At 33.0% G+C, this 25,688-nt stretch overlaps 1 protein-coding gene across 1 annotated transcript in view; it reads right to left on the bottom strand.

The window, feature by feature from the left end:
- The window catches only part of CLTC (clathrin heavy chain), a 76,404-nt gene that overhangs the window by 22,095 nt on the left and 28,621 nt on the right, over window positions 1-25,688 (bottom strand). Inside the window, exons 4-14 of the mRNA XM_074261964.1 lie at window positions 24,461-24,622; window positions 23,122-23,235; window positions 22,357-22,530; window positions 19,655-19,852; window positions 17,776-17,976; window positions 12,889-13,041; window positions 9,248-9,370; window positions 8,653-8,790; window positions 5,017-5,181; window positions 4,532-4,712; window positions 1,830-1,993 (exon numbers count right to left, since the gene is read on the bottom strand). Of these exons, the coding sequence (XP_074118065.1) occupies window positions 1,830-1,993; window positions 4,532-4,712; window positions 5,017-5,181; window positions 8,653-8,790; window positions 9,248-9,370; window positions 12,889-13,041; window positions 17,776-17,976; window positions 19,655-19,852; window positions 22,357-22,530; window positions 23,122-23,235; window positions 24,461-24,622 (1,773 nt within the window). The remainder of the gene's footprint in view (window positions 1-1,829; window positions 1,994-4,531; window positions 4,713-5,016; window positions 5,182-8,652; window positions 8,791-9,247; window positions 9,371-12,888; window positions 13,042-17,775; window positions 17,977-19,654; window positions 19,853-22,356; window positions 22,531-23,121; window positions 23,236-24,460; window positions 24,623-25,688) is intronic.

Genomic DNA, 25,688 nt, shown 5'->3' with positions numbered 1-25,688 from the left:
ACTAAGAATGTTTATGGGGGTCTTAAGATAATTCCAAGGCTGACAATAAATCATAACTATACCATTTGCTTCTGATATAAGAACTTGATTGAAGACAGTGAAGTTGTCATACAAGTTGGCCAGAACCCCCCTGCCCTCCCAAACCAAAAAGGTACTTCACTGTTGATCCATAAAGACTTTGGTGAAATTGATGTTCAGACTAGGTAGAAAAGACAAGTAAGGTGACACAATACAATCCTTTAACCCTCAGTAGGGTTATAATCTGAAGAGGCCGTTCTGATTTTGATTACAAAACTGTAGCTCTTCACAATAACAATAGGCAAGAACTTTCATAGTTTTGGTGAATCTATTCCTACTCTAAAATTTAGGTTGAAGTTTTGGCCCTTGGTATAATTCATAGAATAGAAGGCTTTGAATTTAGTATTTAATACAAAATGTTTGGCAAATTCTAATGAACACATTGGATGAAAGATTAGAATTAATCATAGCTATATAGGTTATAAACTGCTTCCTTTCTCAATTTATCTGATAACATAGCATCCTTCAGTTATAGTTCTAAGTTAAGATTCTTTTGAAGAACAAATTATCAGAAGCTTTTGTAAAACCAGCTGGGCCATCTCTTTTTTTTTTTAAATTACAAATTAGAAGGGAAAAAATTGTGTGCTAATATTTCTGCAAGTTTGTAGAGATTAAAAAAAAATTTTTAGCAGCATATCAACTTTCCCCATTTTAATTATTTTTCTACCAAACACCTTAAGTGAAATAAAGTCTAAATTAAACTTTGACTATTTTAAGCTATTTGTATTGAAAGAAGCTAAAATTGATTTTTTTCCCCCTTAAAAATATCTATCATTAAGAGTCATCAACATCCAGAAAAGACCATGAAAGCTGAATATGGATCATAGAATAGTATTTTCACCTTTTTTGTTGTTGGTGGTGGTTTTTGCTCGTCCCCCCCCCCCCTTATTTCTTCTCTTTTGATCTGATCTTTCTTGTGCAGCATGATTAATGTGGAAATATGTTTAGAAGAACTGCTCATGTTTAACCTATACTGGATTACTTGCTGTCTAGAGGAGGGAGGGGTTGGGGTATGGAGGGAGAAAAAATTTGCAACACAAGGTTTTGCAAGAGTGAATGTTTAAAACTATTTTTGCATGTATTTTGAAAAATAAAAGGCTATTATTATTTTTAAAAGTGTGAACAAATAAAAAAAATGATCATAGCGCATACTAAAAAAACAAAACTAACAAAAAAAAAAAAAAACTATCATTTTAATAGTGACCCACCCAATAGTTACTATTTATATGAAGCTCAGTATTCACCATGTAACAAAGCAGTAGGCATCTTAATTTGTAGATTCTCTTCTGCTAATTACTCAAGCCCTACTTGCTATATTTAAATATGAAACTTATTTAATAAGCTGATAACTTTCAATAGCAAAGTCAAATGATCAAAGCCTAGAGATATTAGTGTTTTTTAATAGTAATGTAGATGAACTGGGTTAACAATAAACATGTCGTGCTGACACAAAGCAAAGCTACAAAATTTAACATCCTTTTAAAAGACCTTAAATAAATGAGATGAAGCTATGGACTTTCACATTTAAAAGTCTCAAGATGATAATTTTTTTCAAATGATTTTTATGGTCTACTTCTTTCCAGTTTCTTTCTCTATTTGAGGGATTGCCGAGGTTTAATTTGGAAGGAATGCTTTCAAGCACTCAGTTTTATAGGATTAGGGACAAAACAGTATTTGTAAAATCTCCTAGAATTAATGATTAAAAAAAAGAATCAATTACCTATAAACTTACTATATTCAGAAAAACTTACCTTGAGAAAGTTCTTGACACGCTCTGGATCATAGCAGTTGCTCTCTCGGCAGATTCTCTCTACCTCTTTGATCTGCCCTGTCTTACAGGCTGCCTGAATATATTTAAAGTGCACATCAGGGTCTTGACTGAAGTTGACAATAGATCCCAGAAAATAGAAAAGTCCTTAAAAAAGAAAAGTAATCAAAATTCATGATCACCTCTAGTTAAGAAAACATACATTATCATATACAAAATACATAATCTTCATGGAACAATATAATAACTAAACAAAAAAAATCAATTTTCAATTAGGATTCAAAAGACTTAATCTGTGAGAAAGGAGAGATATTTTGAAACTTCCATATTTAAGTTTTAGACTAAGCCAAAATTACTGAGTGAAAAGAAAAAGGAGCAATAGAATTCTTTAGATTCAGATGAAAGTGAAGATGATTAGAATTACCAGGAAAAGCTCTGAAGAAGCTCTGGAAATGTTTAAAGCTCTTACACTGAGGAACTCTAGAAAAAGGCGAATCTTAATATAGAGTTAACAATGAGCCAGTTGAATATTAGCTCTGAAAGACATAATGGCAAGCTAGAAAAGTTTGAGTATGCTCTATTTCTGTTAAAGCCTAGCTAACTCTGATGAGGTTTATTACCAGTATGGTAGCAAAACAATGAGCTTTCAAGCTCTAGCAACTCTCAAATTTGGGGGTACCTACTCAGATGATTTCTGTTGTGTTATCTTTTTAGAAATTGTAGTGCTAGCCACAAATGTGCAAACTTTTCAGGGAACTGAGAAAAGTATGATAAATTGCATGGAAATCAACTTCCTGACATAGTGGAAGTATGCACATTTGTGGCTAGCACTAAACTGTTTAGAAATAGCACAACAGAAATCATCTGAGTATGTAAACCAAACATACAGATCTCCAATAAGACCAAGTGTTTTACAAGTTTAATGAAAACTGAATAATCTACTAACACAAGTTAGAGTATTATGATTTGAGCATTTGTACCTGTAGAATGGCATACTCAAAACTCCTTTTGGACATTCTCTGATTATTTATAATAGAAAAGTATTTATCCAATAATTTATTTTCTTTCTTTCTTTTTTTGTTGTTGAGGCAAATTGGGGTTAAGTGACTTGCCCAGGTTCACATAGCTAGAAAGTGTTAAGTGTCTGAGACCACATTTGAACTCAGGTCCTCCCAACTTTAGGGTTGGTGCTCTATCCACTGCGCCACCTCAGTGCCCCCTTTATCCAATAATTTCTTACTCCTGAAATGTACTTTAACATTACAGTAGATAAGAAAAACTAAGTTGAAAATGCAATAGCTTTCAGATTCTAAAACCCCCTATCATCTACTTTAGAACATTTAGAAATAAAGGAAACCCTATATTTGATATCTTAAGAAAAACAAAACAAAAAACTGAAAGCTTCTATTCCTTTAATAATTGAGGAGAAATTTTTTGATTAAATTTCTTAAAGTGCTTTATCAAAATGTCATACTATTTGAGGAAATAAGTTTAATTATTAATTATGACAACTCATTAATCATTAAGTTCCAGCATACATATGTCCAAAACAAATAATCTTTCCTTTCAAAACCGGCCTTTCTTCTTTCCTATTATTTTATCAAGATTCAAATACTACAATTATTCTTCATATTTTCTTAGTCCTTCTTTATTATATTTCCAATATCTTTTCAGTCGCCAAATCTTGTCAATGCTACCATCTTAATATCTTTAGGATTAGTATCTTCTTACCATACCATCATTTCTCACTTAGACAACTCTAACAGGCTCCTAACTGATCTCCCTATTTCCAATTCATCCCCTATACAATTAGCAAAATTATATTCCTAATGAAAATCACATACTTCTGCCAAAAAACAAAAAAACAAACACAACCCTTTTCAATGGCTATATTATCTAAAGAATATGATAACCTGCCTTTCAAAGTCCTTTAAAATCTGAATCTTCTTATTTCATACCAACTCCCTTGCAAACAATCTATAATATGGTCAAACTAGAATACTAGCCATTTTCCAAATCTGACTTGCTTCCATGTACTTGTCAACACCTGAAAAATAATTTTTAAAAAAATGTCACATTGAAATATTTCCTGTATTGACATCAAACCCAGGTGTTATTCCTCCCCAAAAACTTATCCTGATTCTCTTCCAGATAGTCTTTGAGTGGTCCTTGAAACTCACAAGTCTACTTGACATGGAACTTAATTTTATCCTACACATGCAGTCTGCCCACATCTCATATTCTCCCAGCAGTATTTTGTAGTTTTTAAAGTGCTTCAAGAGCAAACAATCATCTGAAGTTGCAGTTCCTAACTTGCACATAATAAACACTTGTGTTTCACAAGAATATGTTTCACAGAACTCAAAATCTGCTGGGAAACCAATTAGTATTGCATAATGGTAATGAAATTGGCTTAAGATCTCAGTTTCACAGCTCTTCCTAAATTCCTCCCTTTTAGAGAATAAAATGAGAGACATTCTGTAAGTGTTCTCAGGTAAAAAAAAACAAAAAAAACAAAAAAAAAACAAAAAACCAAAATACATATATTTCCCCCCTCCCCCCAGAAATGGAGAGACTAAAGTTTTCTATCTAAACCAATTATCTGCCCATTACATAAAAGTATGTATTTTTCGTGGTTTTTGTTTGTTTATTTTTTTTAGAGAGTGTAGAAGTCTTAAACTTTACCTTCAAAACTTTTAAAAGATTCAAACAGTTCAATCAAGGACTGAGTTGAGAGCTGTTCATGATACTTGGAAGCCACCTGAACACAAATTTGTAGGTTTTGGCGAATATTGGCAGAAAGCATAGCCCTGAGGCACTCCAAGGAATCTTCCACAGATAAGGAACCAAAGTAATTGACTAACCACTAGAAGACAAAATGATGAAAAACGATCAAACAAAGTCAGTCTAGTGGAAAGTTATTGTACTATCAGCACAATTACCAATAAATATATTATGCTTACAATAATATCAGTTAAGAATGACCATGTCCACAGGGAGGACACAAATAAAATTACAGTGTATAGTGTGCATCCTTGGAGAAAACAAAAAAATTCAATTAGATCACAGACCTTAAGTAAAATTAAACCAATAGCAGGTGTGTATATATATATATATATATATATATATATATATATATATATATATATATATATATATAAAAGTCATACCTCAGGGTTCAGAAGATGAGTGTGAACAACTGCACGCTTAATATCATAAAGATCAGTAAAATGCTCCAGTGCACGCTGTAACAGGCCAGCCTTTTCACAGAGTTGAGCGATATGAGCCCGGTCATAATGTGTGAACATCTGGTTCCCTAAAATAGCATCTGCAACCTAGAAGAAGATACAAAAAGACAGTTTCCTTTAAGACTACTCATCCTGGGGGCAGCTAGGTGGCGCAGTGAATTCCTCCTTGAATTCAAAAGGACCTGAGTTCAAATCTGGGCTCAGACACTTAATACTTCCTATCTGTGTGACCCTGGGCAAGTCACTTAACCCCAGCCTCAGGGAGAAAAAAAAAAAGACTACTCATCCTATACCCAGGATAATGGTGACAGTATTTATAAACAATAGAGTAAATCAACTTTCATACAGTACTATATGTTGACTACTCATTAGTGTAGCAGGGTTATTTATGTTGAGGGACTAGATGAATGAATGTATCAATGGATAATAAAGGACTGGAAGAAAACAAGGGGGCAGTGACTTGCTAAAATAAAAGCATACAAGAAATCTAAAAAACATGATAGTTAGCTTAAAGATTTGAATGACAAATATGCACCAATGGGGCTAGACCCTTCTTTGAGAAACAGCATGGTACAATAGACAAAGGACAAAATTTGAAGACAGGAAGACCCATTTTTGACACAATGGCTCTGTAGCCCTGAGCAAGTGATCTGATTTTTCTGTGCTAGGCACATTTCTTAATGCTGTAAGTTGCTAAGTCACATCAGTACATTTTCCACCTAGTAGTTCCCTCCATTTATGAAATCACAAGTCATGTCCTTTCTCCCATACTTCTTTGAAGAGAAGGAAATTCATATTATTACTAAGTACTCTTGTAGACCACTGCCCATGTTCCAACTTCCATTTACTTCCTTCTCCATTTTTACCCCATCATAATAAACCTGTTTAACTTAATATTGTCTTTTTCTTGATATTTGTTCTAATGTTGCTGCCCCCAACCCTGGATTATTCCTATCATCCAACTCTTCTATTTCTATTCGTGTGCTGGTGAACAGTGTTTAAAGAAAAGAATCTGACTGGACCAAGACTATATAATGGGATATCACTGTATAAGGTTTACCCCAGTCTGCTATTGGGGAGTTCTTCCTAGAGCCTCGATTTTGTATAGACTAGCCTTCATTCCCCTCCCACCTAACCCCAAACTCACTGCTCTCTTCCCTTAAGTCCATGTGGCCTTCTCCTCTGCCTCCTACCCATTCCTTTTCAAGTCTCTTGTATGTACAGATTTCCCTCTTTAGAATATAAACAAGCACCTTAAGAGCAGAGATGGTCTTTCTTTTTTGCTTGTATTTGTATCCTTATTCTTAGTGCCTAGAACTTTATGAATTCATGTTTTTCCTTCCTTCCTACTCCTAACAAATTCTCTATTTTAACTCCCTATGAGGCTTTTCCACTGAGGACCTTACCTCTTGACTGAGGGAAAAACAAAAAAACAAAAAAAGGAAACCATTTACAATAAGCTCTTGCCATAGTTCACTACATTTTGAAAAGCCCTCAACAGAGTGCGCATTCTCTCTATGATTCCAGTCTGGTGAGCTTCCCTTTCTCACTAAGATTAACCCCTCACATATACCTATTCCTCTATTTCCTTTCAATGATCAGTTCTGTCTAATCTCCAATCTAACTCTACATGCTAGTTCCCTTACTGCCTACACAAATACTTGTCTTGAAAAATTATCACTATAGAACCTATATTCCCTCATACCAACATCCTATAGAATTCTTCCTTTTCTCAATAAAACATGTAGGAAAAGCTATCAACACTTGCTTCTCTTTGCATGTTCTACTCTCAATTGTCAACTCTGCAATCTGGCTTCCGACCTCATTCAATTGAAATGCCTCCCTTCAAAATTAATAACTGTCTTTTAATTGAAAAAATCCAATTTTTCACATGCTGATCCCAAAGTGTGGGTGTGCCTTAAGAGTCTGTACTGAGCCCTCTTTCTACATTCTCACGTGATGACCATCATTAGCTCTCATGATTTCAAATATCTCTTTTCAAATACTCCTGTGATGTTTAGGAAATTCAAGAGACATAATTTCTGAGTAATTAATCAATCTTATTAATAATTCTAGCATATTGCCAATAAAATGGTCACTGAATCTCTCAAATACCAAAGACAAATCATGGCAAGAGACTTACAGATTAAATGCTCTTGGAAAAGTGGGTGTTCCTGAGGGTGGCAATCAACTTGTGATTGGTTAACAATTAATGACAGAATGAATATTATGAAAAGTGGGTTTATTTCAGTGAGGGTCTTGAGGTACTGATACTAGGCACCCAAATCTTAGTCAAAGAGATTTATCAATTTCCGTATCACTTGGTCTAACAAAAGAATCCATATTTTCCCACAATGAGCATGAACCTACTCATTCACATAAATTTAGAATTTCTTTGTGGTCTTCGATTAGATCTTAGTTTAGTTAAATCTTTATTTAAGATTTCCCACTTTGGTTATTTTCTGAATGAGGAAGTAGAAAAAGAGAAAAACATTTGTCCTAATTCAATAATTAGTTATTAATGTATGAAAAAATGAATCATTTCTCTCACTCCTAAATCTATATCAATACCTAGTCCCCAAATCACCAAGTGCACATTCCATGGACACCTTAAATTCAATATGTATAAAAAGATTTCATCTCCCTACTCTAACCCACTCCTCCTCTAAATGTTCCTAATCCTAACAAGGGTATTAATATTCTCCCCCCTTTACTAGGGCTTGAACTTTAGTGTGATCCTTTATTTCTACCTCTCAGCCCATATGTTGCCTTTTTCCAAATTTTACCATTTCTATCTACACAATATTGTTTGCATTATCCACTTCTCTACTCACACAACTAGTTCAGGTCATCATCACATTTTGCTGAGATCCCAAAAGTCTTCTAACTAAATTCACTATATGTAGTATTTCTCATTCTCTAATCTACTTTTACCCAGCAGCCAAAATGTTTTTTTTTTTTTTTTTCCCTTTAAGTGCAGGTATAATTGGCACTCCTCTGATCAAACTCTAATCACTCTTTATTGCTTTTAAGTTTGTTACCAGAGCCTTCACCACACAATTGAGCTCAATCACTTTTTCAGTTTTTTTCATACATTATTTCCTTCCCCACATTTTATGATTTAGCCAAAATGGGCTTACCATTCTAATACATGACACTTCAATTCTTAACTCCATGCCTTTGTATTGGCTATTATCCATCCCTGAAATGTATACCCACCTCAACTTGCCTCTTAGAAACACCACTTTCTCAAAATACAATTCAAACATCAGGAAAACTTTTTCTAATCTCTCCAACTACAAGTGCCCCTTCTCCTTAGTTACCCTCCTCCCCCACACCAAATATAATCAATCGTCAAGCACAGATTCATAGATCTTTGTTTCCCTACTACACTATCTGGCACATAGTAGGTACTTAATAATGCTTAGTAACTGATTTAGCAGTAACAGTAGAGACTAGAATTTAGTTAAATTCTGTCTTTAACTTAATACACAGAAGAAGATACTTGAAACATTAAAAGCACAAGTTAAAAAAAAAAAAAAAAAAAAAGCAACATACTTGAGGGGCATGCATAAGGTTCATCTCAAGCAGCCTTGTTTGCAGGGGGCCTTCAGATGGGCGATTATTTTTCAGGGCATCGAGTAAAAATGCAGTACACTGCTGGATTAAATTGTATTCCATAAACACGTCAACAATCTGTGAAAGAGAAAAAAGAACTTGAGAATACTGCTACATATAAACATGAGAATAAAAAATCTGGTCTCATAAACAGAAGAATAAGATTTAGAGGTCATTTAAACCCAACTGCATAAATGATGATGCACAAACTTATGTGCAGTGTTAAACTGAATCTAGGGATCAAGAAATCATGATTAGCAGTAAATGTTTGGTTTGCATATCCATATACCTGGGGTCATGCAAAAAGGGGTAGTGAGCAGGAAAAAGTTTAAAATATCCTAATTTAGGGGGCAGCTGGGTGGTACAATGGATAGAGCACCAGCCCTGAAGTCAGGAGGACCCGAGTTCAAATCTGATCTCAGACACTTAACATTTCCTAACTGTGTGACCCTGAGCAAGTCACTTAACCCCAACTGCCTCGGAGGGAGAGGGGGGAATCAAAGCTAGAAACAAGCAAATATTTGAACACATTTACCTGTGTTATATCAGCAAGTGGTTCTTCATCTTGAACCAACATTTGAGCAAACTGTTGACCTTGATCTGGGCTAATCCTCATTACATTTCTCAATAGAAAAATCCAGTCTGGAGTATAACCAACCTAAAAAACAATTCAAAAGTAGAGGTCAAAAAAAGGGTTGTTTTCAAGACAAACTAAATAATAAAAACTCACTGCAGGAAGAGCCAAAAGATTGGTAGATTATGGTTACCCATCTGCTGAATTGTACTAACATTCCCTCTAAATAACTTAAAAATAACACCTTAAATCAAATTCTGGAGTGGAAAAGCCAAAAAAATCTCCTTCTTTGCAAGACAAAACATTTTTTTGGCCTAAAAAAACTAAGAGGTCATCATAAAAATGTGAAACCATGGTGGAGGCCTATTCAGAATCCACAGAGGCAGCAGAGAAAAAGCAACCATAACAGCAGTTTAAAGACCTCCCAGTCGAAAAAGGGTAAAGGGGTCCGAAAACTGGTCACAAAGAAATTACGGGGACCCCTCTGCTGGCACTGGGTACAATTGGTGATATCTGGCACATATATAGTATTAAGTCATGATTCCAGGGTATGAGGGAGCACTAGTTGTCAGTCACAAGGGAGCAGGGGCCCTGGTCACACTTTCCAAAGCAGAGAAATGCTTATGGCTGCAGGGGACAAGGGTAAACATAAAAGTGCAGTCCAGAAAAATAGATAGAAAAATATCTTTTCCAGTATTATATCACCTTGCAAGTATCAAAAACTTAGAGACTTTCTGAACTAGTTTGAAAATAGTACTACAAAAAAGCCTGAAGCTTGGACAGTGTCTACCTATCCACAAATGAACAGAGGCCAATTTTAATCTGCAGTTCAAAGTTCAAGAATTAGACCAGAAAAATAAGCAAATCAGAATAAAGGATGGAAGGCAAGAAAGAAGGAAAGAAAAAGAGGAAATAGAAAGGAAGGAAGGGGGAAAGAGGGAAAGGATTTGATCTTAAAAAGCTACGACTTAGATGGCGCTACAACTTGGATGGCACAGAAGACCAAGACAAATGTGATTACATTGTGAAATGAAATACATGTGAAACTACAATGTGAAAATAGCTACCAAAAAAAAAAAAAAAAAATGCTTGTTAGACCCAGACTACACTAGAATTCCTAGAAGAATTGATGAAAGCTTAATAGTGGTAGAGGAAAAATTGAGAAATGAAATGAAGATGATGCAAGAAAATTATAAAATGAGTAATTAACAACTTGGTAAAAGAAGTACAAAGAAATGTTTCAGAAAATATCACCTTAAAAACCAGAATTGGCCAAACAGTACAAAATTCCATTCAAGAGAAGAACTCTTGAGGGAGAGAGGTAGAATAGAGAAAATTTTCACACATAAAAGACAAGCAAGAGCTTTCAATATGGAGGAGAAAATGGGAGAAAGGGAAGAGAGATAATGCTCGAATCTCTTATCAGAATGGTGGTTCAAAGAGCCCCGCCCCGCCCCACCCCCTTGTAGATAGAAATGTGACTTCCCCAATAGAAAACTATGAGGGAGGGAGGTAAGAGAAAGAAAATAGGGGGAATGATAAAAAGAAGGGTGGATTAAGAGAGGCAAGCAACACAGACTTTTGAAGAGGGTTAGGATGAGAAATAGAACAAGAAAATGAGATGAAGGGAAATATGCTGTTAGTGATCATTAACTGAATGTGAATGAGATAAGCTCATCCATAAAATAGAAAATAGCAGAATGGATTAGAAAACAGAATCCAAAATTATAAAGTTTACAAGAGACACCACTTGAAATAAAAAGAAGTTAGAAGACTGGAGGGAGAAGAATCTAAAATGCTTTAGCTGAACAAACAAACAAACAACAAAAAAATCAAGATCTCAGAAGACAAAGTAAAAGTAAAATGAGACCTACTTCTATAGCAGATTTTTCTTATAATCCATATATAAGAAATAATGACAAAGTATAGAAGTGAGTCAAATTTATAAAATTAAGGGTCATTCTTCAATTGAGAGTCAAAAGACAGATTTTAGAAGAAACCATGAAAAAATAATCTAAATCTTTATCGATGAGAGAAAGGTAAATTAAAACAACTATAGGATACCACCTTATACTTAGAGAAATTCTGGAGTGGATAAGGGAAAAAAAAAAGGTATGCTAATTAAATACTGATGGCAAAGTCAACTGGTCCAACATTCTTAAGTATCATTTGTGACTATGCCCAAAGGGTTAAAAAACTGTGCAGACCCTTTTTCTGAGTAATACCACTACTAGGTATGTAATCCCAAAGAGATCAAAGAAAAAGGAAAAGAACTTATATGTACAAAAACATTTAGAGCAGCTTTTTGTGGTGGCAAAGAATTGCAAATAAGGGGAATGTTTATTAATTGGAAAATGTTGAATAAGTTGTCTCATATAACTGATGGATTGTGCTATAAGAAATAACAAAGGGGGTGTTTAAGAAAAACATAGAACTATATGAACTGATGTAAAGAGAAATAACAATCAGAAGATCATTGTATACATTAAGGAGCCATGTTGTAATGATGATCAACTGTGGAAAAACTTGGCTATTATGATCAATCATAATGATCCGACAATTACAAAAAACTGATAATGAAAAAAAAAAAAATGCTATCTAGCTCCAGAGAGAGAATGATGAACACTGAGGGTAAAGTATAATTTTCTTACTTTATTTTTCTTATCTTTTTTTTATTTTTAAATATGGCTACTACTGAAATATTTTGCATGATTTTACATATATAAATGATATAGTGTTAGTTTTCTCAGTAAATGTAGGGAGAATATGGGAGACAGAGAACTTGGAACTCAAAATTTAAAGAAAAAAAGTGCATAAAAAATAACTTACAATGTTAACCAAAAAAAAAAAAAAAAAAAAAAAAAGAAAAGAAAAAAGAAAAAAAAACCCAAACCCCCAAGAAATTTTAATTGCAACTTATTGAAAAAAATCTAAAACACACAACTTAAGCCAATAAACACTGGCACATCAAGATTCTTCTTCCACATAAAAGCCTTTAGTTTATTTACTTTGATGAATTAAGAAGTACAAATTGTAAACAGTCTACAATGCTTAAGTAAATGCCTAAGTAAAAGTTTAAAAGTTTTCTAAAATTCTGTAAATATTGATTTTGCTTAGAAAATCTTTTATAAAGCAAACCAGCCGAATTCATTTTCACATGATCAGCATTAATATAAGTCAGAGAAACTAGACACAGCTTAGAACATTTCTCTGGATCTTCATGTCCAGAAGGAAGGTGGAGCCCATGGCTGCCAAGGTTATCATTCCAAACTAAGAAGTCCACTGTACTTCCTCCAGTCAAGTGGAAAAAAATCAACAGTCCCAATTCAAATAACTTTTCAGCTGTGCAGCACTGACTTTGTCAATTAGCCTTAATTAATCTTTTATATAAAATGTTAATACCATACTTTCTATTTCATAGTAGAAAGTAATTTTTAAAGTTTTAAGGTATCACAAATTGAATTATTAAAGATATTTTATAATTTTCAGAAAACTAATCTTACTTTGTTAAAATTAATTCAACACATGTCACTTTATTTTCACTGAATCAAAATTATATGAACCTATGACAAATGGAATGAATTGAATTTCATTTAACTTACTTTTTTGGCATACAGTACAATCTTCTGTACTTGGCCTGTTTCTGCAAAGCACTGGATAACTTTATTTGGAACATTAGCCCTTAAGTACACACTAAGGGCCAATGTAGGGTCTACAGACTTTACTAGATCACCCAATTCTTCTGAACACTCCAGCTGCCCAAGAGAAGGGGGAAAAAAGAGAGAGAGAAATTCAATTGATCTGAGTCTCAGAACAGTTTTCTAAACTGTGGGATAAAATCTTCTCAAGGAAAGCACAAAATTTTAAAATGTTTTAAAATACAATTCCGACATAAACATCTATTTCAATAACAAAGTCTAATCAAGTCAAAAGTAAACCACAGCAAATTAAATCCAACTAATAGTAAATATAGCATAGCTATCCTATGATGATATGTACAATAAAGGATAAATTTCAATTACCAAATACTGAACTGTCACAGTTACAATTAATCATTGTTAACATAAATTAAGGTATCTAAGCTGACATACTACATTGGATATATATAAAGCATATGAATTCGTAAATCAGAAGACATCAGAAGTATTACTTGCATCATATAAATAAGGCTACCTACAGAACTGCTAAGAATAAAAAGTCTTATTCAGTAGTAGATGTATCAATGACTCTAAGTAGCAATAACTGATATGGCTGAAATGATTATGAATCATATACCAAACAGCTCTGAATGAATCTCTGCAGATAATACAATCCAATGGAAAACAAAACTAAAAATGTATATGAAGAGCTTTGCAAATGGATTAATGTGTTTAGATGTACATTTCTTTATGTAATTAATGCTATATACTTGAAACTAATGTTAGAAATATTACTGTGAAAACACATGGATTGCCAAAACACATTTTTAAATCTAGATGTAGGTCTATAGTCTAAAATGTGCATAGCTCCACCCTATGCTATCTAAATACATTGCATGCTTAAGACAATCATTTGTACAAGGTGTGAAGAGTTATAATGTAAAATGTATTATTGGAGAAATCATTTCTATAACACAAATAGTCCACGAAAAGTAAGGTTCTTTACAAATAAGATGCTATAGGACACAGCATAGGGCAATTCTATGCTATTAAAAAATATCGGCCCATCCATGCCAAAGTACTTTACTTTGAACTAAAAAGAAATTAGTATTTAAATCAGGCAAAGTAATCTTAGAACAAAAATTTCTTCCTGAAATTTATTTATACAGTCACTTAAGAACCTTCAACAAGCCCACAAAATTTGTGCAAAGTTCTCAAATATATACTCTGAAAGGGTTGATTATTCTATGCAATAAATTATGGATATTTGGTTTTTTCCACCTTCAATCTACATTTATTCCTTTTCTTTTTCTTTCTTTCTTTTTTTTTTTTTTTTGAGGCTGGGGTTAAGTGACTTGCCTAAGGTCACACAACTAGGAAGTGTTAAGTGTCTGAGACCAGATTTGAACTCAGGTCCTTCTGAATTCAAGGAGGAATTCACTGCGCCACCTAGCTGCCCCCTTTTCTTTTTTTTTTTAATTAAAGTTTTCTATTTTCAAAACATAATGAATGGATAATTTTTCAACAATGACCCTTGTATAGCCTTGTATTCCAAATTTTCCCCTCCTTCTCTTCACTCCCTCCCCTAGATAGCAAGCAATTCAATATGCTATACATGTTAAAATGTTAAATCCAATATAAGTAAACATTTATATAATTATCTTGCTGCACAAGAAAAATCTGATCAAAAAGGAAAGAAAATGAATAAGAAAACAAAATATGAGTGAACCAAAAAAAAAAAAAAAAAAAAAAGTGAAATGTTATATTGTGATCTACACTCAGTTCCCACAATCCTATCTCTGGGTGCAGATAGCTCTCTTTATCACAAGATCATTGAAACTAATCTCAATCATTTCATTGTTGAAGAGAGCCATGTCCATCAAAACTGATTATCGTATAATATTGTTGTATAATGATCTCCTGATTCTGCTCATTTCACTCAGCATCAGTTTATATTATAAACAAATCTCTCCCCACGCCTCTCTAAAATCATCCTGCTGATCATTTCTTTCTTTCTTTTTTTTTTTTTTGCTGAGTTGGGGTCACACAGCCAGGAAGTGTTTAGTGTCTGAAGTCAGATTTTATCTCAGGTCCTCCTGACTTCAAGGCTGGTGCTCTATCCACTGTGCCACCTAGGTGTCCCAATTGTTTCTTACAGAATAAAATTATTCCATAATATTCATATACCATAACTTACTCAGCCATTCTCTAAATGATGGGCATCAACTCAGTTTCTAGTTTCTTGCCACTACAAAGAGGGCTGCCACAAACATTTTTGCACATGTGGGTCCTTTTCCTTCCTTTAAGATCTCTTTGGGATTATAAATCCAGTAGTAACACTGCTGGATCAAAGGGTATGCACAGTTCGACAACTTTTTGAGCATAATTCCAAATTACTCTCCAGAATGGTTAGATCCATTCACAATTCCACCAACATCTCAGTGTCGAAGTTTTCCCACATCCTTTCAACTTCATCATTATCTTTTTCTGTCATCTTAGCCAATCTGAGAGGTGTGTAGTGGTATCTCAGAGTTATCTTAATTTGCATTTCTCTGATCAAATGACCTTTTCATATTACTAGAAATGGTTTTAATTTCTTCATCTGAGAATTATCCATTCATATGCTTTGATCATTTACTATGGATGATATTTGAAGGAAAAAGTGTTTCTTTGATGTATTTTCCAATAGCTGTCCTGAAAATTAAATACGACAACCTGCTTATTCAAAACTAGACTGGTCTGTAGAAGAAACTGATTTTTTTTTAAGGAACCTGCATCTTCAAAAATAGGATAAAAAGGAACCCATTTGCAACCAAAAAAATATAATGCATGTGGGCTTACTCCTTGTATACATGTACTGCATTAATAGATTTGTCCTATGACTGAAGTATTTGAAACTGGGGGGAAAAAATCCTCATGTTTTAGCTGTTAATTAAGGAAGACTTCTTTGGCCTGGAAAACAAAAGTTATCTATTTTCTGTAAGATCCTGTTTATATAGCATAGGATTTTCTGCAAAGATAAATAACTACTGTGATTTGTAGTTGAGAAAAGAACAGTAGTGGGTTGAATGACCAAGTTTAAAGGAAAGTGCTTCAAGAACAAATTCATTTAACGTACAAGAAAATTTAAAATGTTATCAATAAATCTGTATACTACCTCTACCTTATTGTTTTATAAACCAAATCATCACTGTACATACAAAATTAGACAATGATCAATTCTGATGGACAAGACTCTTTTCGATAATGAGATGATTCAGGTTAGTTCCAATGGTCTTGTGATGAAGAGAGCCATCTGCACCCAGAGAGAGGACTATGAGAACTAAGTGTGGATCACAACATAGTATTTTTCATTCTTTTTACTTGTATTTTGTTTTCTTTCTCAATTTTTTTTCCTTTTTGGTCCGATTTTTCTTGTACAGAACAATAACTATAGAAATACATATAGAAAAATTGCACAAGTTTAACATATATTGGACTGTTTGCAATCTAAGGGAGAGAGTGGGGGAAGGAAGAAGAAAATGGTTCTGCAAGGGTCAATGTTGAAAAATTATCCATACATATGTTTTGAAAATAAAAGGTTATGGATGTCCATCAATTGGAGAATGGTTGGGTAAATTGTGGTATATGAAGGTTATGGAATATTATTGCTCTGTAAGAAATGACCAGCAGGAGGAATACAGAGAGGCTTGGAGAGACTTAAATCAACTGTTGCTGAGTGAAATGAGCAGAACCAGAAGATCACTATACACTTCAACAACAATACTATATGAGGATGTATTCTGATGGAAGTGGAAATCTTCAACATAAAGAAGATCCAACTCACTTCTAGTTGATCAATGATGGACAGAAATAACTATACCCAGAGAAGGAACACTGGGAAGCGAATGTAAATTGTTAGCACTACTGTCTATCTACCCAGGTTACTTATACCTTCAGAAGCTAATAATTAATGTGCAACAAGAAAATGGTATTTACACACATATATTGTATCTAGGTTATATTGTAACACATGTAAAATGTATGGGATTACCTGACATCGGGGGGAGGGAGTGGATAATTTGGAAAAATGAATAAAAAAGAAAGAAAATAAAAGGTTAAAAAAAAACAAAAACAAAAACAAAACCCAAAACTCACTTTAAGTTCTTTCAAAATGACTGAGTAAAAATCTATAAAAAAAAAAAAAAAAAAAAAAAAAAAAAAAAAAAAGCAAACTACTGTAGCCTGTATTATCCTCAAAAGTGATTCATCTTCCAAAGAGCTCCTGGTATTATGCTTCTCACTATTAGAAATATGACTTGACTGCTGGCAGTGATGAGTATTGGAGGACTAATGGAAAGAATGATATCAATGCTTCTATAGTTCTATAACAACTTTATTTTCTATAATATCCATATCCATTAGCCTTTCCATTATTAGCAAACTTAAATGGTAAGAGATGACCAGTTTTATGTTTAAATCTCAATTTTAATAAGGAAAATAAGCTATGACAAATATATAAGGATGAAATTTCTGTGAATGTTAAGATAAGGTTTTGTTCTCTAAAAATGGGCAGTATATATTGCTCTGTCCACAAATCTGATTCTAAATTGCCCTAAGATTTCTACCATCTTATGTATTTTTCCTGGAAGTAAAGACCATACTTCTCCAGTAAAATAGTGTAAGAATTCAATAAGGAGATTTCAGATTCCATAAGTTAGCCACATGTATTAGTTACTATGATAATAATTCTAACCATTCCATGCACTATGTGCTTCTGTGTTTTCTAGAAATATATTAGGCATTCATTTTGAGTGCAATCTATTAATAGAAGCATTTAATTTAGTTAAACTAATATATGTTAACTCTTACCTTATCTTCTTTTAACCATTTCTCTAGCAGCTGTTTGCGCCCCTGTTGAAGCACAGGCCTACAGAGTTCTAAGGATTCATATTTGTTCAGTTGGCCTTGATCTAAAAGGATTCCAAAGTACTGGAGGAGAGGTGAAGTCTGACCTGGTTGTGCTGGAACACTCTGGAACCGACGAATGGTATCTGGAGTCCGTAAAATTCCCTTTAAGAAAGACAATTTAGAACAAAATTATTTTTTCCATTTACAAGTTCTTTGCTTAAACAACTCTAAGAATATGATACAAGTATAAATCTGTGACAAGTACCACTCACTCTTACAGACATATCAGGACTATGAACTGACTAAACTAATTAATGTTCTAATTTTAGTGTGCTTGAAACACTAAATATATTCATAAAGCATAAAGACAGGTAAGTATACTGTACCAATGTGTACAAAAGTACATTATTTACATTTAAAGCACATGAACCTGAGTAAATCATGACAGGATAAATACCAACACAGAAGCAATCTGTTTAGATTCAATCTTATTAAGACTGACTTTCCTCCTCTATAAAGTAGCAAAAAAAAAAAAGGCAAGTGATTGGAGAAACAATGAAAGGGAAAGACTGGGACAAGAATATAATCCAGTATTCTTATATTGTAAAAAAAAAAAAAAGAAAAGAAAAGGAAAAGGAAAAGGAAAAGGAAAAGGAAAAGGAAAAGGAAAAGGAAAAGGGAAGAGAAGAGAAGAGAAGAGAAGAGAAGAGAAGAGAAGAGAAGAGAAGAGAAGAGAAGAGAAGAGAAGAGAAGAGAAATTATTAATATGAAGTTTAAAAAAAAAACCTTATGATATCTATGAATGGATAGAATACAGCCATGTAAACAAGAACTAGAACAATTTATACCACAGTAAAGGAAAATAACAATAGACTTTAGAGTTCTAACCAATACCATAAACAATCATAATTTTAGAGGAATTATAGACCTAAGTGTTTATTACACCTCTCAGGAGAGAAGTGGTAAACTATAAAGTAAGGTACATTTCCAAATATGATTATACCACAGTCATGTTTTTCTAACTTCAGAAGGATGGGAAGTGAGAAAGATATATATTTTTTTAAATTAAAGAAACATTTTTATAAAGAAAAAAAAAACGAAGGGATTAGATTAGATCCTCTCTAAATCTCTTCATTTCTAAAAGTTTTATTCAATTAGTCAAATTGATGACAACTAGAACAAAGTGAATTTTTTTCCAGGTGAAGATTATCAGTATTCATCTTCAACTGTGAACAGATATTGCTCTGGTTTTCTTAAATTCTAGAAATTCATAGTATATTAGGTATAAATCAAACCCTTTCTGAATTAAAAGTAATGATATCAGCAAACAAACCTATAGTAATAATGCTAAGCTAAAAGAGTCTGAAGCAAATTCTCAAAAGTAAATAGGAATGAAAAATTGGCAAAGATAATAATGATCTAAAGAGTCCATATTTTAGGGATAGTGAGACCCCAAGCAAATATAGCAAAACTGTTTCTAAGAACTGTTGAATAAGCTCAATTTAGAGGTATGCTAGAAAATTACCTAGACTGTTCATGTCTTTTGCTACTGTAACAAATACAACTCAAAGAAGTCAAAGATAAATGAAAAGGTCGCGCAGATACATGGTATTTTTTTTGTAGGAATTTTAAAACTTTCGCCAATGGGAAGTAGTGGATGGAATAGCTGAATAAATTGCAGGATATGAATATAATGGTCTATATTATTTCACTAAGAAAATGACTACCAAAAAAACCTAATTAAACCCATACAGCCAAAATATATGACCAACAATGAAAGGTATTTGAAAGGCATATAAATGTTTTGGCCAATTTCAATGTGTTTTTCCCCAAAATTTACCTTTGGTGCATTAGCAGCCACCTTTGCTGCCTCTGAGTAATTCCCTTGTGCAAAGAGAGCATTAAATTTCCGAGCAAAAAGCTCTTCAGCTCCAGCTAAGTTGTTACGCACAGCCATTCGCAAAGCCAGATCAGGATTCTGTAGGACGTTGGTGATATAAGGAATTATATTCTCTTCTTCCACACACACTGATAGGACCTATGATTTAAAAATGTTAAACAGATAATTGAGTGCTTTGTAAAACAACTATTCTAAATATATTTAGATAGTACTAGTATTTTTCTTACTCGTTAATGAAATTAGGATTCAACACAATTAGTTATTTGGAAAAGAGAAGAAAAGTATTGGGAAAATCTGAAATTGGGAGTAAAATGAATCCTTTTGAAAGAAGTTTATGTCATGGTTCTTTATTTAGTAGTCTTGACTATTAAACTGGACAAAGTCAAATCAAAGTTCTGTATTTCCTTATAATTGACCAGCCCATAATTTTTTCTTATTTAGACTAAGCTCCAGATACTTTAAATTCATCTTTTGCCTCTAAAATGGCCCAACAGAAAAAACAAATAAATAAATAAAGTTTTTAAAATGGCCCAACAGTAAGTTATGGAACAATTTAATTCAAGTCAGATGAAAAGAGTTATGTTCATTAAATCCTGGTTTCCTTCAATTTAGCTTAAGTGCTATCTCCTATATCAAATCTATTCTTAGACCTCTCTAGCCCACAAATGCTTAGTGGGTCCCCCACCAAAATAAGTTATTTTGTTCATACTTGCTTTCTTTATATTTATGTTGTATTCTCTCTCCACACTTCATAAGCTTAACTGCTCCTAACACATTCCACCAACTCTGTGGCACTGGTTGGGCCACCTTAGTAATGTTATCATCCTTGGCCTACTAATCTAAACTATCAGAATATGATCCAAAAGGGCATGGTACTGCACTAGCAGATGTTAAGGTTCCACTTTTCCAATTCCCACAACTAGCAGTACATCAGAAAACTGAACACTGCTTATAAGAATCAAACACATAATAATTATCCACCAGTATTTCACATATTTTTTCCTTTTCAACTAAAAAAGATTAACAAAATTAACATTAGCCTGACTTCTTCTTTATTTTATTTTTTTATTTTTCTTTTTCCTAAGTGACTTGCCCAGGGTCACACAGTTAGGAAGTGTTAAGTGTCTGACACCAAATTTGAACTCGGGTCCTCTTGAATTCAGGGGTGGTGCTCTATCCACTGCACCACCTAGCTGCCCCCTGACTTCATCATTAAAGTAGCCTATTACTACAGGAAAGATATTCTGCAAAATGGATGCTGTGTTTCAAGATATGCATATTTGCCTCACATCAAAAATCTATTTTTAAAAAGAAAGCAGAATATTATTTGTTCTCTTCCTCTTCTCCCTCCATTATTACTACTCCTGTATCTAAAGATGAGATTAAATTCTAACCTTCCTATTTTCAACTTATACTTTCTACATCAAATACAAAATGCCAATCCTATAAAATTTATAAGTTATTTAATTTATTTTATTTTTTGCTGAAGCAATTGGGGTTAAGTGACTTGCACTTCCACACATCCAAGAAGTGTTAAGTGTTTGAGGCTACATTTGAACTCAGGTCCTCCTGACTTTATAGGTTATTTTAACAAAACTTAAAATACATTACTACTGATGCCCCTAAAATATCAAGACTGGTTTCTCCAAAACATTGGAAGACTTCTATGAAATGATGCAAAATAAAATATACAGGGCTTTGGAATATATAAGTTCTTTGCAAACAGACATTATTTCATTCTTTACATTTGTACTCCTGGCACCAGGTACATAATAGGCACTTAATATTGTATTAATTGACAGAACCAAGACAATAACATATAAACATATTTATACAATGGTTACAATATAAATCAAGTTAATTTAAAACTAAGAGAAAACAAGACTAATCAAAGTTATTTCAGAGCTCTGTTATATATTTATGTTATATATTTCAGAGCTCATTAACTGTTGAGGATTGGAGGTGGAATGTAGCTTATGGGGAGATTTGTTTTGAAGTATTAAGATAGCTGGACAGACAAATCTATGTCTATTTTAAAAGAAATTCACTATTTTAAACATCCACATGCTATTTAGCCTCAGAGTAAGGGAATCACAGAAAAATATAATCACCCATAATACAGCCAACAGTTATAAAAAGGAGAAAATGCTGAAAAAGTAAAGCAGTCAACTAAGATTAGTTTACAAACTATTCCTTAATGAGATGTAAGTCATATGTTTATCTATTAGTTTTGAGAAAAACAAAGGAAGAATCCTGAGATCCAAGATTCTATCAAATAATAGACTAAAAAATTCAAGTTTTAACCAAAGTTCAAAGTGAGTTAAAAATTTTAAGTATGCCTACTGAGGTCTTAATTAAAATGAATTGGAGGAGTAGCTAGATGATTCAGTAGATGGAAACATTTAGTATCTAGGTTAGTCCATGATACTTAACAAAAACATCAGTTTTCTTTAAATATTTAGTATTAATTTAAAAAATATAAACTAGTAGTAGGAAAAAGTTTTCACTGTAACTTAAATATTATAGAATAATGTATTTTGTATAGTAATGTGGTATTTTCTGCAGGGAAATAATCACTTTTCAAGACTATCTACTAGGTTTGTGTGTCTTTGCTCTTCAAAGATTATAGACAGATTCCTTACTTGTCCCTTTCTGTTTACACCAATAATTCCAGCTGTTGCTTCATGAGGTGCAGTAACAAAGATGGTTTCTCCACTGATTCTATTCATGTAAATGCAGGTACCAGTCTCCAGGTCATATAAGTGGATATAGCCATACTTGGTAATCAAGAATACCACATCATGTTTTTCACTGATCTGTATAAAGAAAATTAACACTTTAAAAAAAAAAAATTTAAATTGAAATCAGGTCACAGAGCATGCTTTATTTTGTAGAAACTTTCTTTTCAGAACTTTGACAAAATTTAAGTGTTTAATCCAGGGGTTCTCAAACTATGCCCTGCGGGGGTTATAGCAAATAAGCTGAGGGGCGAAGACAGAGTTTGAGTTTTTGTTTTTACTATAGTCCGGCCCTCCAACAGTCTGAGGGACAGTGAACTGGCCCTCTATTTAAAAAGTTTGAGGACCACTGGTTTAATCCAACCATTTCCAAAATGATCAGAATTGGTCATTTTTCTATATATCATATAAAAGAAACAAGCTTAAATTCATAATCAGGAGGACAATTTTTAAAAGTCACTTAAAACATTAAATTCAGTTAATATGCATAAATTGGTTTTGCTGTTTTGTTTTTTCTTTCCATACCCTTTAATTTTATTATTATTATTATTTTTTGGTTACATGAGAGTGCGCTGGAAAAGATTAGGGGAGAGATACTGGGATAAATTTTGGCAATATAAAAAAAGATCAATAAAATTATTTCTTTAAAACAAAATTCTCTTAACATACCTGCATTGCCACAGGAAAGTCATTTTGAGCTTCTGGAGGAAAAAAGACATCTACTGCTTTCTTTGGAAAAGGCTGATTCCCTGTAGGTGGGGTGCCAACTTCAATGATATGTAACTGTTCAACAAGACACAATCATATTTCCATAAGAATTCTCATGATGTCTGCCTTTTTTTTTTTTTTTTTTTTTTTTTTGGCTAAACAAAAATATCAACTGAAAACCAAGGAAATAGCTAGAGAACTAGAGTCAGTTTCTGATCATCTTATAGGAGTAGAAGGGAACACTAGCCTAGATCACCTTAAAATTATATATATTTTGGACTCCAAGTTAGGTTTTGGCATTTACATTTACAAAAAAAGTGGTAGAATACTGGGAATTCACAAAAACAAAGGTATAACTTAAAAGTCAAACTCAGAATGCAGCTGAAAACTAGTCCAAGCAAGAATCCTTTGAGGCTTTTTTCAGAGGCAGTATAAGGTTCCTTTGGTTATGGAAATAATGAAATGTTTTGCTTTTAAAAGGTTTCCTGTAGTACATAAAGCAATTAATAGTGAATAAATTCAAGAATAGATCTCAATTCTTTCAAGAGTGCTAGATCTGATCTATGCAATGAATGAGAATATTTTATCCATTAATTACTATATTATTAAATTATATAATTATTAAATAAACTCAAAGTTATTATAATAAACCACTTCAAAAATCTTTTTACAAAAGACAAAGTAGAAGGCAAAAACCACCACTGAGGCCCCCAAAAGAGTGTTAATGAATGCTTTATAGGAAGATATTTGTAGAGACAATATATTTTATGTAAAATGCTAGCTATTATGTGTATATTAGAGACAGAAGTCACTCAAAGTATCTTGTTCTTTCACTTACATAAAGTTATTTTACCCAAGATGTCAAGAGTGACTTTTTATTCAAAAAAAGTCATGAATCTACTTTTTCATTCTATCATTTAAAATCTAAATGGAAAATATGCCTCTGGATTCCTCTCAAGAAAAAGATTTCTAGCAACTTACTTTAAGCTGGTGACAGTACATTTGTCATAGTTAATGGTCATCACTTAATAGAGGCATTCAAATCATCTAATTTTTAGAAGATGTTTCAAAGCATCTAGAGAATGATCAAATATTTTATAGATATCAGAAGAAATAAAATGTCAGCAATAACCAGATAGAAATATGCTTTAAATTGCAGGAACACTGGAATTAAGGGATTAAGGAAGAGTGAATTTTGGGAGATAAAGACAAGTAGTTAAGCAAGTTCTATTTTTTAAAATTTGTTTGCTTAGTGTTTGTATATTTTTTTTCATTTCCATTTCAAGAAGCCAAAGTTTACCTTGCCTCCAGCTTGCCCCCTTACTGCAAAACAAAACAGTGTTGACTCTTCAGCATTTCCTTCCATCTTAAATTGTGCAAAGCTAGCAGCATGTCCTTCAATGGGCTGAGACACTTTTCTGTCTACAGAATAGAGTTGCATGGCGCCCACCACACGATTTTGCTGCAAAAAAATCAGGTTAACAAGATGAAATCTACTACATAATAAAACTTAATTCCTGAATTCATTAACATAATAATCAATGACAATATTTTATGACCATCAGAAATCCATTTCTTCAGAGATCTATTTCTTCTGTTATTGAACCATTTTCAAGACAGACTTAATACCTCACTGCTAACAATTTAGGACTGAAAACAGTATTTTCTCTATAGATGGCAACCTAATGATGTATTTCAAATAACCCTGTCAAAGAAAGATGAATAGGTTCATGGAATATTAGACACAGAAGGAACATTAGATAATGAATTCAATTCATTGTACAGGTGAGAGAAAAATCAAGGCACAAAAATTTAAGTATCTCGCTCAAGGTCATATGGAATCATGACTAATGTCCCGAGTCTCCAGAGTCCACCCACCTAGCTGCCCCTAAAACTCTCTATACTTCACTCTTTGACATAACCTCTAATTTGTAAAAGAATTCATAATTTAGGCTTAAATTTTTTTTTTTTTAAAGGCAGTTGATATGTTGAATATAACTATGTCTAATTAACTATGTTACAGGTTCTAGATTGGTGGTATCAGACTCAAATAGAAATGGATCCCCGTAAGCAAGCATATTGATTTTAAAAACCAAAAATTATCATCATTTCAATTTGTTTTTATTACATATTGTGGCTCATATGAATTAAGCCTAGATAGTCATCAGGCTTAGAATCCTTTATAATCATTTTTGTTTACTTCCCCAAATAAAAAAAAGGGAATTTAGACCAAAAGGAACAATATTGGGGCAGCCAGATGGCGCAGTGGATAGAGCACCAGCCTTGAATTCAGGAGGACCCGAGTTCAAATCTAGTCTCAGACACTTAACACTTTTTAGCTGTGTGACCCTGGGCAAGTCACTTAACCCCAGCCTCAGGAAAAAAAAAAAAAAAAAAAAAAAGGAACAATACTGTAAGCAAATTATTCCCATTTATCTGCAAATTAATCCAACTTCAGAAAAGCCTTATTTTTGAAATTTAGTGAATTCTGAACAAAGGACTTCTATTCCTTTCTAGTCTATATAAAA

The sequence above is a fragment of the Sminthopsis crassicaudata genome, chromosome 4, assembly GCF_048593235.1.
Source record: "Sminthopsis crassicaudata isolate SCR6 chromosome 4, ASM4859323v1, whole genome shotgun sequence".
NCBI classification, from domain to species: Eukaryota; Metazoa; Chordata; class Mammalia; order Dasyuromorphia; family Dasyuridae; genus Sminthopsis; species Sminthopsis crassicaudata.
Note: the sequence above shows the minus strand (reverse complement) of the source record. Positions and strands in the feature narration are given on the sequence as shown.